The sequence below is a fragment of the Marmota flaviventris genome, chromosome 10, assembly GCF_047511675.1.
Source record: "Marmota flaviventris isolate mMarFla1 chromosome 10, mMarFla1.hap1, whole genome shotgun sequence".
Taxonomy (NCBI): domain Eukaryota; kingdom Metazoa; phylum Chordata; class Mammalia; order Rodentia; family Sciuridae; genus Marmota; species Marmota flaviventris.
The window spans coordinates 32,394,649-32,412,964 of NC_092507.1; the positions used below are offsets into that span (position 1 = coordinate 32,394,649).

General features: G+C 38.0%; 1 protein-coding gene across 1 annotated transcript in view; it reads left to right on the forward strand.

Moving 5' to 3' along the window:
• Window positions 1-18,316, forward strand: part of Ccdc30 (coiled-coil domain containing 30) — a 130,306-nt gene that overhangs the window by 60,798 nt on the left and 51,192 nt on the right. The window contains exons 11-13 of the mRNA XM_071617755.1: window positions 639-882; window positions 5,814-5,993; window positions 16,295-16,504. Coding sequence (XP_071473856.1) covers window positions 639-882; window positions 5,814-5,993; window positions 16,295-16,504 — 634 coding nt within the window. The remainder of the gene's footprint in view (window positions 1-638; window positions 883-5,813; window positions 5,994-16,294; window positions 16,505-18,316) is intronic.

An 18,316-nucleotide genomic window follows, 5' to 3' on the forward strand; every position in this document is an offset into this window, starting at 1 on the left:
GTCAGAGACTGTGTCTTATAGTAGTACTAGTATCTGCCCCAAGTGCCTAAGGTTTCTGGAGCATTTTTTAAAAGCATTTTAAAATGCTTATTTTTTTAAAAAATCATTATAAATTGTGTCTGACCAATGCAATACTAAAAGTTGAAAAAGTATAAAACTCATTCACATTAGTTGTTTGGCTGTAAAATCTATGATGATGCTAGGTGTGGTGGCACGCATGTAATCCCATGGTTTAGGAGGCTGAGGCAGGAGGATCGTGAGTTCAAAGCCAGCCTCAACAAAAGTGAGGTGCTAAGCAACTCGGTGAGACCCTGTCTCAAAATAAAATACAAAATGGGGCTCGGGATGTGGCTCAGTGGGCAAGTGCCCCTGAGTTCAATCCCCAGTGCCCCCCCCCCAAAAAAAATACACACACACACACATACACACTTATGATGGGTCCACTCCCTGATTGTGAGTGAAAAAAAAATGCAACTCTTTTGTTTTTGAAGTTTGTAAGAATAACATTGCTACTCTTCTATAGAATTCAGCTTAAAAATCTTGCTTGCAGTACTTTCTTGACTTGTAGACTTTTTCCTCCCCTTTTCTGCTACATTGATAAGCATTTTGATAGTTTTTATTGTTATATTTGCACCAAGTCCCGAATTAGGAGAAAGTAAGCTGAAGGAAATTCCAGAGGAGTCAGTAAAGGAGGGCACTTTTCCAAAAGAGGGGCAGAAGGAGGAGGACTCTCAACAGAATCGAGATACGAAAGATGAAGAAGAGCAGTTGGCCATGAAGCCTAAGGAAGTGGTCAGGCTTGGAGAAGAGGCGAGCCATGTGAATGAGAGCCTCGTTCAGTGTCAGAACTCTGGGGATAGTTCAGATGACAGTAGCATCCAGGTAGGTGCTATAAACACATGCCCTCATGGCTTCACTTCCTCTGACTAGCATCATTTTTAACATCATCATTAATGTGCATTTGTTAAGCAATATTATAACCTCAACCTCAATCCCATCAGTGGATCCACTTCATCATTAAAGGGCTCTTAAGCTCCATCTAGGCTCACAGGAAAAACAATGTGACCAGTTGTTCACCCCTGGACAGGTGGGAAACAGGATGGCAGGATATGTGCCACTTTTCCTATTCCTGATATGTAGCTTATTGTGCAAAGTACTTAATTTTAGTGGCAAAAGGCCTCACACAGAATTATTTTAAGTGTGGCCTTTTCTGTTCACTGTAGCTCTGCCTACAGGAGAAATACTTCAGTTTTCACAGGTCACTTCTGTGCAAGTTAAGATTGCCCTGTGTACACCTTTCCAGAAATTATTTCAAGATCCACAGAGGAAAGCCTTTGTGCCCATAAGTAAACCACCTTCAAAGGCTGATAATATATATGAAATATATAAATGAAAAATGATTCGAGTATACACTTTAAAAAAGAAAGTTAAGCCCGGTGTAGTGGTGCATGCCTGTAATCCTAGCAATTTGAGAGCCTGAGGCAGGAGAATTGGAAATTTAAATAGACCCTTGTCTTGAAATAAAAAATAAAAAGGGCTAGGGATGTATGGGGATTTAGCTCAGTGGTAAAGCATCCCAGGTTCAATCCTCAGTACCAAAAAATTTAAAAATAAACATACCTGGAAGAAAGTAAAAACAAATATATTGAAAAGAGATTTGGATCCAGAGTCTGAAAACTAGGCATGTCACAGAAACACAGATTGTATACCTGAAAGGAGATTCCAATCCATATTTGAAAGGAAATGGAGTCATTGGATTTATGACTCATTTATTTATTTATGATTTATGACTCATACTCATTTATTCAACCAATATTATCTATGATGTATCAGGTCGTGACAAAGAGGAGTATGACATGAAGTGTTCAAGTATTTTATATCTCCCAGAAAGTCCTTTATAGAATACAGGGCCACTGTCGAGGCTTAAGCAGAGGCTGAACTGTACTCACAAAGATTATAAAATCTTTCCTTAGGAATTTGAAAGATCAGTGTGCCTTTAGAGTACGAAAAGTGATGCCTGGTTAATTTATTAATTTTCTCTAATTTACCCTTTCCTATTATTTGAAACATCTACTTCTCAACACCACTGAGGAGGTGAAAAATTATGAAATGTATTCAAGTCCTATGGAAACTTGGGAGAATAGTTACTCTGTAGAAGGGCAAATCATATACAACATAGCCTTTAGGGTTTTGCTGTATTCTCTCAGAGTTCAGTCATTTTTTTCCTATAATATTGACCATGAATTATTCAAGGAAGTTGAAATTGTTGTTACTCATTTATTCAACCAATATTATCTATGATGTATCAGGTCATGTGCTAAGGTACATACAACAATAATCACAATAGATGTTTTGAACTCAACATTTCCCAAAGCAACTGCTGTACACATTATTTCATTTACTTCTTTAAGCAGACAAGGGAGAAAACACATTCTGGACAGATTTTGTTCTTGCCATTTCTATACAGTGATAATTTCGGATCCTTATGTACATAGAGTTATTTGACAAACTGACACTTAGAAATTATTCTTCTCTGTGGAGTGGGGGATTGGTCTTCACCCCTTTGTCAGATTATAGTATCTAGTACCTTGCTGTGTCTTCTAAATCCTCATAACCTACACGTTTAAGCAACAATGGGCTGAGCCAGATATCAAACTTAAGAATCTTCACAGACAAGTAAACACAGAAAAAGAGCCACAAGAGTCTCTTCCATGACCGAGTATTTGCATTGTATTGTTTATAAGTATTTTGTGATATCATTTGTGGCTGTTGATGGTCTTTGGGGGCTTCGTTTCTGCTGTTTAAATCCACTGCAGGTGGGGTCACCACGTAACCAAATTCTAGGTATTACTTTCCCAATATTCTTGAGACAAGTTGGAAGCAGAATTTATTACCTTAATTGTATAGGCTTAAAATCTAGCTTAACCTTTTCCCTAACACTTTGAGTATTTACTATGCTCTAGGCACCATGCCCTGTGTAAATTAAGCAATATAATGGGACAAGAATATTATTGCTGCCACCACATAAATAAGAAAACTGAGGCTTTAGAGAGTGCAAATAATGTGCCTATTAGGGGGCTGGGGAACCCAGGTCTGCCTCCTCCAGAGCTTGATTTTTTTAACTGCTACATCATTTGCTTCCACCTGCAGAAAAGTCCAAGGTGCACAGTTCAAACTTATTTCCCACAAAAGGCTAGCCAGCTGACTACTAGGGTAACTGATTATCTTTGTGAATCATGATATTTTAGCCCACCTAGGACACAGATCCATGTCTGAAGGATGGACTCAAATTAAACTTTAAAGGATACTGTATCAAATCAGGATACCAATTATTTTTCCATAATTGATTTAAAATATGTTTAGATGAATAGTGTACTTTCTTCCTGTAGAAAACTAAGAAAGATAGTTCAGAATCTGAGTGATCTTGATGAGCAGGAAGTCAGAATCACTGGACTTAATGAGATGGTTGGTGTTTGTAACCAGAGTGTGATGGTCCACCCATCCACATCAACCACCGCTCCCAGCCTCTATCAAGCACTGTTCTCTCTGCTTCTGTGGGTTCAACTTTTTTTTTTTTTAGATTCCACATATAAGTGAGATCATGCAATATTTCTCTTTTTGTGCCGGCTCCCTTTACTTAGCATAATATCCTCCAAGTTCATCCTTGTTGTGGCAAGTGTAAGGATTTCCTTCTGTTTTAAAGGTAAATAGCTCTCCATGTCATTTATTTATATACACCACATTTGTCAACTGATGGACACTTAGGGGAAAAGTTTGACATGGAGGTCTTGGCAAAGAGTTTCTGGCTATGACCCCAAAAGCACAGGCAAGAAAAGCAAAACTTGACAAATAAGATTACATCAGACTAAAAATTCTATATAGCAATGGAAACAAACAATCAACACAGTGTAGATATAATCTAGGGATTAAAAGAAAATATTTTCAAGCCACACAGCTAATAAAGGGTTAATATCCAAAATAAGGAACTCAACTCAATAGCAAGAAAAGAAATAATCCAATTTTAAAATGGACAAAGGATCTAAATAGACAATTTGTCAAAAGGAAAGCATAAAAAAGGCCAACAAGTAGCTGGGCGCTGGGCACATGCTTATAATCCCAGCGGCTTGGGGGGCTGAGACAGGAGGATCGCAAGTTCAAAGCCAGCCTCAGAGCATGCCAGGGAGCATATGGTGGAGCAAAGCTGCTCAGCTCATGGTGACCAGAGAAAGCGAGGGGGGGGGGGGGGAAGGGTCAGGGTCCCAAGATACTCTTCTGCAGCAGCAAGCCCACAATGACTTCCTCCAACTAGTTCCCACCCCATAAAGGTTTCCCACTTCCCAATAGTGCCACAGGCTGGTGATCAAGCAGATGGCCTTTGGAAGACATTTCAGTTACAAATCAAAACATTATGCCAATCATCAAGCCACTTCTGTATGTCTCAAATATAACAAAACTCCCACTAGTATACTTTAGTCTTTCATTTAACAAATTCATAGCCAGCATTTGTTTTAAACTTTTGAATGGTTAAAATAAGGAAATAAATTCATTCAGAAACCCAAACTTGCCATGAATGTTTATTTAGTTTGAAATGAAGGTTAAAACAAACCTGATTTAAAAAAAAAAAAAAAAAGCCAGCCTCAACAACTTAGCAAGGTCTTAAACAACTTAAGTGAGACCCTGTCTCAAAATAAAACACAAAAGGGCTGGGGATGTGGCTCACTGGTAAAGCACCGCTGGGTTAAATCTCCAGTACTCACCCCCACACAATAAAAGAAACTATTATTAAAAAAAAAAACAAAAACAGAATATTTGTTGGCAAAGGTATGGAGAAGGGGGAACTATAAGGTTCCTCAAAAAATTAAAAGTTTATCATATGATCCAACAGTTCCACTTCTGAGCATATTATCCAAGAGACTTGAAATTAGTATGTTAAGGAGACATCTGCACTCCCATTTTATTGTAGCGTTATTCATGATAGCCATGTTATAGAATCAACTAAGTGTCCATCAACAGGTGAAAGGACGAAGGTAATAAGATGTAAGTGCTATGTACTGTAGATACTCCTCAACTTCCAAAGAGTGCCTTGCTGTTGAGTAGAAACTGGAGAAGAATCATCAGGTAGCAAAAATGAAGAGATGAAGAAAGCTAGAAGCAGAAGGCCTTTGGCTAAATTTTCTTTCTTCTTGCCAGACCCATGTGCACTCACTCCCATGCACATATATGCTCACACTCTACTTCACATATTAACTCTGAGTCAGATGTGGTGGTGCATGCCTGTAATTCCAGCAGCTCAGGAGGCTGTGGCAGGAGGATCACAAGTTCAAAACCAGCTTCAGTAATTTAGGACGGCCCTGAGCTATTTAGCAAGACCCTGTCTCAAAAAAATAAAAAAATAAAAAATAAAAAGGCTAGGGATGTGACTTAGTGACTAACCCCCCCCCCCCGGGTTCAAACCTCATCCCACCCCCCACCAAATTAATTCTGAGCTCTTCATTTAAAGGGGGGGTTTTACTCCAAAATCACCCATGCTTCTCTTTTCCCTTCACTGACACAAAAAAATGAGGTTAATTGTGTATGCCTAACAATTTTTATTCCCATAATTCATCTGATATTTTCTCTCTACTGAACAGTTATGAAATCACATAAACACTACCAAGTAGCCATAACTGTAAAAGAGCAATTTGTTGTAGGTAAACTGACTCCAAAACCATTTACATATTAATGATATTCTAACAATTTTGATCTAAAAGCTTGAACTGGTGTTTTACCAACATTCTTTCAGACCTGACTCTCTTTCTAAATGTTTACTTTAGTATCTGTCATCTGGAGAAAAAATAAAATGCGAGCCGCTAGAGGAAGTACAACAACTTCGCAAGAATTTGCATCGCCTCCAAATTCTTTTCAACTCTGCTGAAAAAGAGCTTCGATATGAGCGAGAAAAGAACTTGGATTTAAAGCAGCATAATAGCTTGCTTCAGGAAGAAATCATCAAGGTAACTCTAGCCGGAATGTCCTTTATTGAAGGGTCTCAGCTGACCCTGGGAACATAGGAATGAAAATCCCTCAACATTATAATACATGATAGGGTCCACCATGACGATGGATGGACAATGTAAACTATCTATTAACTTCCTCCTTTAACTGTTACCTACTAAATAAGACAGAGCACCGTCATTTCTCTGCTGCTGAAAGGGTATATATGCTAGCAATCTGCAAATTTTTAAAAAGGGGTTTTTTCTTTATTTTTTTTTATTCTGATTTGTTATATATGACAATGGTATGTATTACAATTCGTATTACATATATAGAGCACAATTTTTCATCTCTGGTTGTATACTCAGTATATTCACACATTCATGTCTTCATACACGTACTTTGGATAATGATGACCATCACATTCTACCATCATTTGTACCCCCTGCCCCCTCCCTTCCCTTCCCACCCCTCTGCCCTATCTAGAATTCAACTATTCCTCCCATGCTCCCCCTCCCTACCCCACTATGAAACAGTTTAATGCTGGTTGTTTTAATGAATCATAATAATAACCATTATTTATCAGGTGGTTAGTATGTGCTCAATACTATTAAAACACTTCATGAACTAGATTTCTTTTTAAAGTCATGTTTGCTGAGATATAATTTATATATGGTACAATTTGCCCTATTTAGTTTTATAGTTATATGAATTTTGATAACACAAATATAAAAAATGACAACATATAAATATGGATATATAGTACTACAGTGAAGTTATAGAATGTATAACCTTGTTCTTCTTTACTTCTTTTTTTAAAATGGATAAATTAATTTTAATGTATTTTTATTTAACCCAATGGATTACCAACATAATTTGCAAAAAAAAAATTGTTAGTAAGATATTTAATGTTCATTTTCTTTGTCCTAGTAATTCTTTGGCATCTAATGTCTATTTAACACATAGCACACCTCCATTCAGACTAGACACATTTCAAATACTCAGTAGTCTCTCATGTAACCAATGGCTGCCATATTGGCTCCTTTCTCCATCTTTCACCTTTTGATGAGACATATATGGTAGCATAACCATATGTTATGTGGTTTCTGGTTGAATTCCATCAGAAAGGGACACTAAAGAGATGAACTTAGAATATACAAGAGTAGAGGGAGGTGTTTTATTCCTCCCTATAAAAATCTAATAAACTGTGAGTTGTTTTCTACGTGCTTTTGGTGGGAATAACTTCAGTTAGGTCACCTTCTCCTACAAGTTTTTCATAATGGCTCTCTCTTCTTTTACCTCCTACCTCTTCAAGTCTACAGTAGGAAAGGTGCTTCACAAAATTTGTTAGTTTCCCTCAACCTTGCCCTTACTTTTATAAATACCTTAAACAATTTTTACTCTGATGGATCTTTTTCATCCTTGAATCTTGAACAATGGATTTTTAATTATAAGAGTAAAATATGGGGCTGGGATTATGGCTCAGCAGTAGAGTACTCACCTAGCACATTCGAGGCCCTGGGTTCAATCCTCAGCACCACATAAAAATAAATAAAATAAAGATACTGTGTCCAACTACAACTAAAAAAATAAACATTTTTTTTAAAAAAGAAAAATATACCTCATCTCATATCACAGGCAATGTATATATACATACCAGATTAATTATATATTAAAATATAATGTATAAAATGGTAAAACCTTTAAAGAAAATATTTGCATAACTTTGTGAAAAGAAATGGAAAACAAAAAAAATACAAAACCTGAAAAATTAGATGATATTATAGTTAAAATTTTTATGTGTAAAAGTTTATCAAAAAGGGTTGAAAGAGACATGAATTTTATTACTGGTCATTTTTTAAAATATCTTTATTTATTTTATTTATTTTTTATGTGGTGCTGAGGATTGAACCTAGTACCTCACAAGTGCGAGGCAAGCGCTCTACCACTGAGCTATAACCCCAGCCCCATTACTGCTCATTTTTGTTTATTTTTAGTATTTAGCTTGACTTGGTTTCTCCTCTGGTTGGCTTTTCCTTTATTGTAATTCTTCCCTTTGCAGATTTTCATTGTTGTTTTTCATTTCCTCCTCGTGGAACATTATGCCAAGAATGTTCTAAAGTGCAGGCTTTCTTGCTGTAAATTCTTTTAGCTTTTGTTTATCATGGAAAGTTTTTATTTCATCATAAAATTTGAAGCTTAATTTTGATGGATAAAAGATTCTTGGTTGGCATCCATTATCTTTTACAGCTTGGTATATATTGTTCCAGGATCTTCTCGCTTTGAGAGTCTGGGTTGAAAAATCTGCTGAGATCTGAATTGGTCTTCCCTTATACGTGATCTGATTTTTCTCTCTTGCTGCCTTTAAAATTCTATCCTATTCTGTATGCTAGACACTTTCATTACAATGTGTCTTGATGTAGATCTGTTGTAATTTTGTACATTTGGTGTCCTATAGGCCTCTTGTATTTGATTTTCCAGTTCATTCTTTATACTTTGGAAATTTTCTGCTATTATTTCGTTGAAGAGATTGTGTATTCCTTTGATTTGAATTTCTGAACCTTCCTATCCCAATAAATCTTAAATTTGGTCTTTTGATGATATCCCATAATTCTTGGATATTCTGTTCATGGTTTCTTACTATCTTCACTGTGAGGTCAACTTTATTTTCAATATTGTATACTTTGTCTTCATTATCTGAGGTTCTGTCTTCCAAGTGATCAAATCTATTGGTGATGTTATCTATTGACTTTTTAAAAAATATTTATTTTTTAGTTTTCGGCGGACACAACATCTTTGTTTGTATGTGGTGCTGAGGATCAAACCCAGGCCGCATGCACGCCAGGCAAGCGCGCTACCACTAGAGCCACATTCCCAGCCCATCTATTGACTTTTTTAATTGGCTTATTGTTTCTTTCATTTCAAGGATTTCTGCTTGTTTTTTTTTTCCAGTATCTCTATCTCTTTCAGTATCTCTGTCTCTTGCATCCTATATTGTCTCTCTTATCTCTTTGTTGGTGTGATCAATGGTCACCTGTATTTGCTCTCTTATCTCTTTGTTGGAGTGATCGATTTTTGCCTGTATCTGCTCACTTAGGTTGTTCTTTAATTCCCAAATCATTTCAGTTATGCATATTCTGAACTCCTTCTCTGACATTTCACCTACTGCGCTATCTGTGGATTCTATTGTTGTGGTATCTTGGTTTGTTTGAGGCATTTTCCTCCCTTGTTTTTTCATGATGTCTATGAGTCTTCCTTTCTTGCAGTGTAGGTCCCAGGTATTACAGCTTCTGCCCTACTGTCTTATAGTGTCCCTGTAGGTTACCAATACCTCACTTTTAAGGGAGAGATCAATATTACAGCACTCAATGTACCCAACCTGCAGCCATATATCAGTCAGCTTCTATTTTTACATTTAAAGTTTTGTCACTATAATCAGAAGTGATGAGTTCAGTTATCTTCTACCTTATAGTCAATAGGTTTGCGTAATGGTTTACAGTTTCTAACAGTAGAAAGGGGGACTGAAGGAGAATATGGAGGGTATTAGATTATATGACAAGTGAGAGGGTAATCATAAGAAGTTGGCTGTTGGCTGTTAGTAGAAGAAACAAGAGATAGGCAATCCCATGCAAGACTCCCTGTTACCTCAGCAACAGGATAACCGTTCGGACTGTTGAACCAGCAGTTCAACCAACAGTTCGGACCAGCCGCGACTGTCTCTCCTGAAATCTGTTGGTTAAAAGACAATACTCCAGCTCTCTAGAAGCGCAGTTTTATAGCACAAAAAGTTGCAAAAGTGGGGGAGGGGGTGTTGAGCACCCCTAGTAGAGAAACCTCTGGTGCAGCCAGGCCCACAAGGACCTTGGTGACGTCTTACCAGGTCCATATTGTTGTCTCTTGATAGAAGCGGTGATATCCCAGTTTCGTGGCAGTGACAGCCTCAAGCCTATATATTTTCTGATGTTTGGCTGGAGCCATGCTTTGGTGAATAAGGAACCTCAGAGTGGGGGTGGTTCACCATGTATCTCCAGGCGCTGGGCGAGCTTCTCCTTTGGAACTCTGGGCCACAGTGTGGCGGATGGGCCTCTCCTCCAGTTCTCAACAAAAATAAAGTTTTAAAGTTACACAATCTTTTTCTTTCTTTCTTTTTTTTTTTTTTTTGCAGTATTGGGCAGTGAACCAGGGGCACGCTACCACTAAACTACATTCTCACCCCTTTTCCTTCTTTGTTTTGAAACAGGGTCTCACTATGAATGTGCAATCCTCCTGCCTCAGCCTCCAGAGTTGCTGAGACTGTAGATGTGGGCCCAAAGTTTCACAATCTTTTAAAGTCATTATCTAAAATTTTTAGTGCTTACTAAACCTCAATGACCTGAGCCAAAACCCTGCTTGTCCTGCCCTACTTTTTTTTTATCACTAGATTTATTTATCCCTTATAGATGTATTCATTATTATTGGTTTAATTAAAAGGTCAACTACGCCAAGGTAAAATTCATGGGATGACAAAATTGTTCTTCCTAACAGAAGAGCACCAAGAAGGTAGGAGGACAGCCCCCAAACATGCTTGTCTAAAAACAAGACAAGCCATGCACAGATTCATCTAAAGTTTTATGAATCACATAAATATTCAAAATGAACCACCATGTAAAATATGGTTCAAGTCTAAATATATATTAAAAACTTAGTCTTTATTAACCTCTTGCTAAGTCAGCCTTAACAACTTAGTGAGACTCTGACTCAAAATAAAAAATTTTAAAAAGGGCTGGGGGTGCTTCCCAGTGGTTAAGAACTCCTAGGTTCCTTCTCTGGTACCAAAAAAAATAAATTAAAAAAACAAAGTTTGAGCCAGGTGCAGTGGTACACGCCTGTAATCCCAGCTACCTCAGGAGGCTAAGTTTTTGACACTAGTGATCAAACCCAGGGCCCCATGTATGCTAGACATGTGCTACACCACTGAGCTACACCTCATCTTCCTCATGAGTTTTTAAATATGTGTTTGTGTGTGTGTGTGTATATGCGTGCACACATGTACACACACACCAAGGATTAAATCCAGGGGAGCTTTTACCGCTTTATCTTCAATTTTGAGACAAGGTCTCACTAAGTTGCTTAGGGATTCGATAAATCACTGAAGCTGTCTTCAAACTTGCAATCCTCCTACCTCAGCCTCCCAAGTAGCTGGGATTACAGTGAGTTTTTAAATATTGATCATATTTCCTCAAGGCTTTGTTGGTATGTAGTTCTTAATTCTAAATCTTTATCACATTTCCTTGTATTCTCACCTTTCCTTTAAACATGTTTCTTAGATCATTTTAAAAGTTCAATTCTGAACATATTCAAAGAGTAGTATTTCTTCCTTAAGGTACAATGGCCAGAATTACATAGGTCATGATGTCTTACTTATGATTAATGCCCTGTAAATATTTGTAGAATCAATGAACAGGAGTGAAGAGCTCTCGGTGAGACCTTGGTAAAGCAAGAAGATATTTTTTGCTTTGTTTCAAATCTCCCTCATGGTGCCAGGCATCTCAGTAGTATTATATACAATAACTACCTTGTATTGACAGCCTGTCCACCTAATCTCTTATAAACCTCCCCACATACCTACAGGCAAGGAAACTGTTTTGCAGATGAGGAAACTGTTCAAGGTGGCAAAGCTAATAAATTGTGGAGCCCAAATCTGCACCCAGGTCTGTTTCCCTCTTTACGGTATAGACTCATCTTTCCACATTGTAACTCTCCCCAGTTGGGAGTCACTCTGGAACCTCAGCTTTGCACACTTAGGCCCCTCCTCCTCCTCCCTTCTGTTGTTGTTGTTGTTGCTGGTGTTGCAGCCTGGGGATTAAAGGCAGGGCCTTGCGTGTGCTGGACAAGTGCTCTCCCATCAACCACTGGAGCTGCAGCCCCAGTCCCAAGGCTCACTTTTTTTTTTTCTTTCTTTCTTTCTTTTTTTTTTTTTAGAGAGAGAGAGAGAGAATTTTAATATTTATTTTTTAGTTTTCAGCGGACACAACATCTTTGTTTGTATGTGGTGCTGAGGATCGAACCCGAGCCACACACATGCCAGGCGAGCCTGCTACCGCTTGAGCCACATCCCCAGCCCCAAAGGGTCACTTCTTAAAATCCACCCAGAGATCATCAAACTCTGGTTCTCTAGGTGATGTTGGGGATACTTACAAGGCTAAGAAATCAGAATACCAGTGTATTTCCTTTAAACCATTTTATTGTGGGATCTAACACTCAGAAAGTGTATAAAATGTAAATGTAAAACTGTATATTACATGGTTACAAGATGAATATCCATGTAACCACCACCCAGGACAAGAAATAGAACAATGCTCGTGTACACCATGGCCTGTGTACCTTTCCCATCATGATCCCCTCCCTTCCCACTTCAGCACTAATTTTTGGTAATAACTCATTTACATTACTTTATGGTCTTGCTACCTGTGTATGACTCCCACACGGTATAGATAAGTTTCCCCCCCTCCCTTGTTTTTTCAGTGCTGGAGACCAAACTCAGGGTCTCATGCATGAAGACAAGTGCTCTACCACTAAGCTACCTCCCCAGCCCCTGCCTATTTTTAAATGTTTTACAAATATAATCAGTATGTTCACCTTATATCTATTAATCTTGTATCAGTTTTGTTTGCGAGATTCATCCGTGTTATGGTATTTAGCTATTGACCATTCATTTTTTCTTTGCAGTATAGTATTCCACTATGAGAAAACACCACAATTTACATGTTTTTTTCGTATGACTTATGGACACTGTGCATGCTTCTACTGTGGATATATTAAAAGGAATGTTTTAGGCTTGCAGAACTTCAGGCAGAGTGTCACTCTGCCACTACCAACACTGAGACATTGTACTGGATCCTATTTTTACTAAGGAAGCCAATGTTGTCTTCTTTCATTATTACCAGCATTATCAAAATGCTAAGTGTTGGCTCTATCACTGAAAATCCATTCATCAGGACCCAGGGCCTTTAGCTTTCTTGGCCTGTGAAGTCAATGAATAATATATTTATTGTGAAATGTCTCACATTCTCTTTATTGACAATGAGAAGCTTAGGCTTCATGCTTTTGAATCAATCCAATACACCAAATATTCCAATTCTTCTTTTCTTTGATTTCCTTCTTCTTACCCATTCATTGGATTTATCTCTGAGATTTTTCATGACAAGGTTGTTCTTAGAAATGAAACTTCCAGCCTTCCTAATGGGTTCGAGTGGCCTTTTGAGAAGAAGCCAACAGTTGATAGATTTGTTCCTGTCAGTGATGTTTCAAAAGCTATATCAGTCCTCCAAAATGAAATGAGAGCATGAAGGAAAAAAAAAATTGAGAGAGTGAAGTGGTTTAGATTGGCAGAGGAAAAGGGAGTTTTCACTGGGAAAATAAGTAACTTATTAAAACTTGATCTAAAATTTTCTTTTGAGTGATATCAAAGAGACAAGCTTATGATATTTTTCCTGTTGACCTATATAAAACTCACCAATGATATGGCAGCATTTTGATCTTAGGGTATAATTTCTCCATTGCTACATACATTCATTTCTATTCTGTTTAATAAAATGTTTGATCATTTTTACATGGTCATTAACATTTTTAAAGATGACATCGCTCTGGTCTTCAGAAATTAAAGCAAATGGGGCACGGAGCGGGGGTGGCCGGTGAGGTCTCATAAGTTGTGCACTCTGGACCCCTGAGTAGCTTTTATGCAAGAAACTTTGCCCTTGGACAGAGTATAAGATCCTTTCAGATACATTCAGCTAATTAATGTAAGACGTTCCCTGAATAGTGTGATAAATGAACAGAGCTGATTAACCTTTCTACTTTTTAAAGAATGCTACTATGAGCTCTCATGTACGGGTCCTAATATCCATAAGTACGCATTTCTCTAGGAAGAGCGTGGCAGAGGAATTATAGAGTGTGTATTGCAAGCATTTGCCACTGCGCCAGGAAGAGGCTGTCAGTACCTTGAATAACAACAGTTAACTCTTACTAGGTGTTTCCTACGTGTCTGGCCCCTCCCTCCCTCCCTCCCTCCCTCCCTCCCTTCCTTCCTTCCTTCCTTCCTTCCTTCCTTCCTTCTTCTTTTCTTTCTTTCTTCAGTGTATTACAGTCATACACGTTAGTTGGGTACATTTTGATAAAATCATCCAGGCATGGAATTTGATTTACTCCATTTCAGTCCCTGGTCTCCCCTCTTTCCCTCTCATCCTCCCTTCCTGGTTCTTCCTCTGCTCGACTGGTCGTCCTTTCACTTGTTTATTTATTTATTTCTGATTGGTGCTTTACAGATATGCATAAAGGTTGAGTTCACGGTGGTATATTTATATGTGCACATAGTGTGAGTTCATTAAATTCATTCTGCATTTCCTCCCCTTCCTGGTCGCCCCTCCCTCCTTCATGATCTCTTTCTTCTACTCTGCTCATCTTCCCTATATCTTTATGATATCCAATCTTTCCTCCTCCCTTTTTTTCCTTTAGCAAATAGCACACCATTTAACTCTATACATATAGATCTGAGTCTTTCTCTATATTTTACCCCTTATTTTGCTCTAGCTTTCCCATATGAAAGAAAACATTTAACACTTGATTTTCTGAGTCTGTCTTATTTCAGTTACATAACATTTTCCAGTTCCATCCATGTACCAACAAATGCCATAATTTCATTTTTCTTTAAAGTAAAACTCCATTATGTATGTATACCACATTTTCTTGATCCATTCTTCTATTGGGCTGTTTCCATAGCTTAGCTATTGTGAATTGAGCTGCTATAAACATTGATGTGGCTGCATCACTATAATATGCTGATTTTAAATCCTTTGGGTGTATACCAAGAAGTGGGATAACTGGGTCTTTGGTAATTCCATTCCTAGTTTTTTGAGGAAACTCCACACTGCTCTCCAGAGTGGTTGTACTAATTTTCAGTCCCACCAACAATGTATGAGTGTGCCTCGCCAGCATTTATTATTATTTGTGTTCTTGATGACTACCATTCTGACTGGAATGAGATGAAATGTTATTGTAGTTTTGATTTGCATCTCCCAGATCGCTAGACATGTGGAACAATTTTTCATATATTTGTTGGCCATTTGTGTTTCTTCTTTTGAGAAATGTCTTTTTAGTTTTTTCCTATTTATTGATTGGGTTATTTGGTATTTTGGTGTTAAGTTTTCAAGTTTTTTTTATATTCTGGATATTAATCCCCTGTCAGAGGAGCAGCTGGCAAAGATTTTCTCCCATTCCAGAGGTTCTGTCTTCATGCTCTGAACCATTTTCTTTGCTCTGCAGAAGCCTTTAAATTTGGTTGCATCCTATTTATTGATTCTTGGTTTTATTTTTTGAACTTTGGGAATCTTGTTAAGGAAGTCAGTGTCTGGCTCTGTTGTTATTTTAATTGCTTTGTCTTACTTAACACAGCTGCATGGCTATCTTGTAAAGTAAGCAGCTATTATCCCCATATTGCAGATGAAAAAAAAAAAACTGGTGCTCAAAGAAGTTTAACACTACTAGCTTTTGGATTTTGAAAGAATCTAATTGATCAATACACAGAAGTCACATGAGGAAGATACTATAAATATAATCCCTATTGATTTAATTGAAAAACTTTGAGACCGGAGAATCTTCTTTCCCACAAGGACAAAGAACATTCTCTCAGGAATTTTGTCTGTGAGCCTTCCCTGCCAGGTATAGACATTTATTAGGGGTACTCCAGGAGGAGAGATGGGGTAGCATTAGAAGATACTCCAAAGGAGACCAGGAAGCAATAGCAGAGAGGTAAGTGAAAACCAGGAGAGTCTGGTATCAGATTCTAAGAGAGGAGAACTTTCTGGCTGGCCTTGAACTTATGATCCTTCTGCCTTAGTCTCCCAAGTCACTGGGATTACAGTCATGCACCACCAGGCCCACAGGGGGACTTTCTGAAATGGAGGGAGTATATGCTACCGAGAGGTCACTAGTACATTGGGCTTATTTTGACAACGGGGTACTCAATGCCCATGGCAAAAATGCTTCTATTGAGTAGTAAGAGATGAAAGCTGTGTTGGAGTAGATTAAAGAAAGGATGGAAAATGTTTAGGATCTGGAAACATAGAAACTCTTGAGGAAATTCCTTTGTCCAGCTACCTTGGGCTAGATGAGCTTTGGCAAGCCTTACTCCTGCCTGGCAGCTCCAGACAGGTCACCAGCTCTTCGGCATCAGTATTCATGGGCTATGGGGGAACTGAACTCCTTTGAAAGTTGCTTATTTGGGCTCACATTCACTCCATGCTTATTTTTTACCTTATCGTTCTTATTTATTTCCCACCTTTAGATCAAAATCGAACAAAAGCAGGCCCACCAGAAGTTACTAGACAGCACAAAGATGTACGCCTCGCTCACTGCAGAGTGGAAGCACTGTCAGCAGAAGATCAGAGAACTAGAGTTGGAAGGACTGAAGCAGGCTCAGAGCCTCAAATCGCAGAACCTTCTGCAGGAAAAGCTAGCTCAGGAGAAATCTAAAGTTGCCAGTGCAGAGGAAAAGGTAATTATCCTTAACCAACAGCCTTGCTCTGAATCCCACCACGGGAATGCTGTTTCCTCAAGGATTTCAAAAAATAGATAGTTTCAAACTGGATAGAATCCTAATTTTTTTTCCTTTTGCTCTCCCTCCATTTTTACTTCTTTTGATTTCAACTGCTATTACAATTCCAGCAAATCTCATGTTTTTAAAAACTCCATGAACTTAAAATTTTCATTAAAGTAATAACGTGAATTTAAAGAACTGACTGAGCCCATAGCACTTTGTTTTATGTTGTCAGATTTTAAAGGGCTTATTTATTTTCCTCTCATTTGGGTTGACTGTTTATGTGGTTTCTATTTTGGAATTTTTACAAGGATTCTTGTTAGGAATTGAACCATTTGGGAACATTGCCCCTGCATTTTAGGTTACCTAACACCAGGTGGCAGTAGCATATAGCAGTTGCACATTGACATGTGCCGCTTTGTCTGAGTTAAGCCTTAGATAAAAGATCTTTTCATCAACCATATACATATAAAGCAAACATCAAAAAGAAGATGGAAGCAGAATTAATTAAACTAAATAAATCAAATGTTAAATTAAAAAAAGAAATACAATACAAAAGGGTTCATACTAAGATTGGGTGTGGTGGTACCTACTTGTTATCCCAGCAACTAAGAGGCTAAGACAAGAGGATTGCAAGTTCAAAGCCAGCCTCAGCAACCTAGCAAAGCCCTTATCAACTTAGCAAGACCCTATCTCAAAATAAAAAAGAAAAATGGCTGGGGATGTGGCTCAGTGGTAAAGTACCCCTGGGTTCAACCCCTAGTACACATACACACACACACACACACACACACACACACACACACACACAATTCTAATTATACGAAATTCAAGAACAGAACTAAACTACAGCCAGGTGTCATGGTACACACCTGTAATCCCAGTGATGGGAGGCTGAGGTAGGAGAATCACAAGTTATAGGCTAGCCTCAGCAATTTAGTGAGGCCCTAAGCAATTTAGCAAGATCATGTCTCAAAAAATAAAAAGGACCAGGGATGTAGCTCAGTGGTAAAGTGCCCCTAGGTTCAATCACTTGTACCAAATAAATAAATAAGCTACAGAGGTGGGATAGTCCTCCTCCTCATCTTTATGTTAAGTAGGAGGGACACAAGAGAATCTTCTGTGGCACTGAACTAGTTACACAAGTGATACTATGTTGAATATGCTTAAGACATGTATATTACTTAACATGTACATGTATGTTACTTTTCCATATGTATGTTTTTACTCCGTTAAAAAATAACTTTTCAGGGCTGGGATTGTGGCTCAGCGGCAGAGTGCTTGCCTAGCATGTGTGAGGCACTGGGTTCGATTCTCATCCCCACATATAAATAAATAAAATAAAGGTCCATCTATAACTAAAAAAATAAATAAATAAACTTCTTTTAAAAATTAATTGGTAAAATTGATAAAAACTGGGTAAAATGTTTAAATGTGGTACTAAATATTGATGAGTATTTGATGGAATAGGGACTTTTTTTTTTTTTAAAGCCATGACATTTACCCCAGCCCACAAGAACTCTTATATACTAATGTTAGATGAAAGAATAAATTAGTATACCATCTGAAAAACAATTTGACAATAACTTGGGTTTTACTTGATTAATGAGGCATAGCTCCAGGAGTAGGAGCATTACCTGGTGGGGTTGCTATTCCTTTGTAATCCTACCCCTTTGCCCGTTTTTGGATAGAATGGTTTTGTGTGTGGTGCTGGGAATAGAAGCCAGGGCCTTGTGCATGCGAGGCAAGCACTCTACCAACTGAGCTATA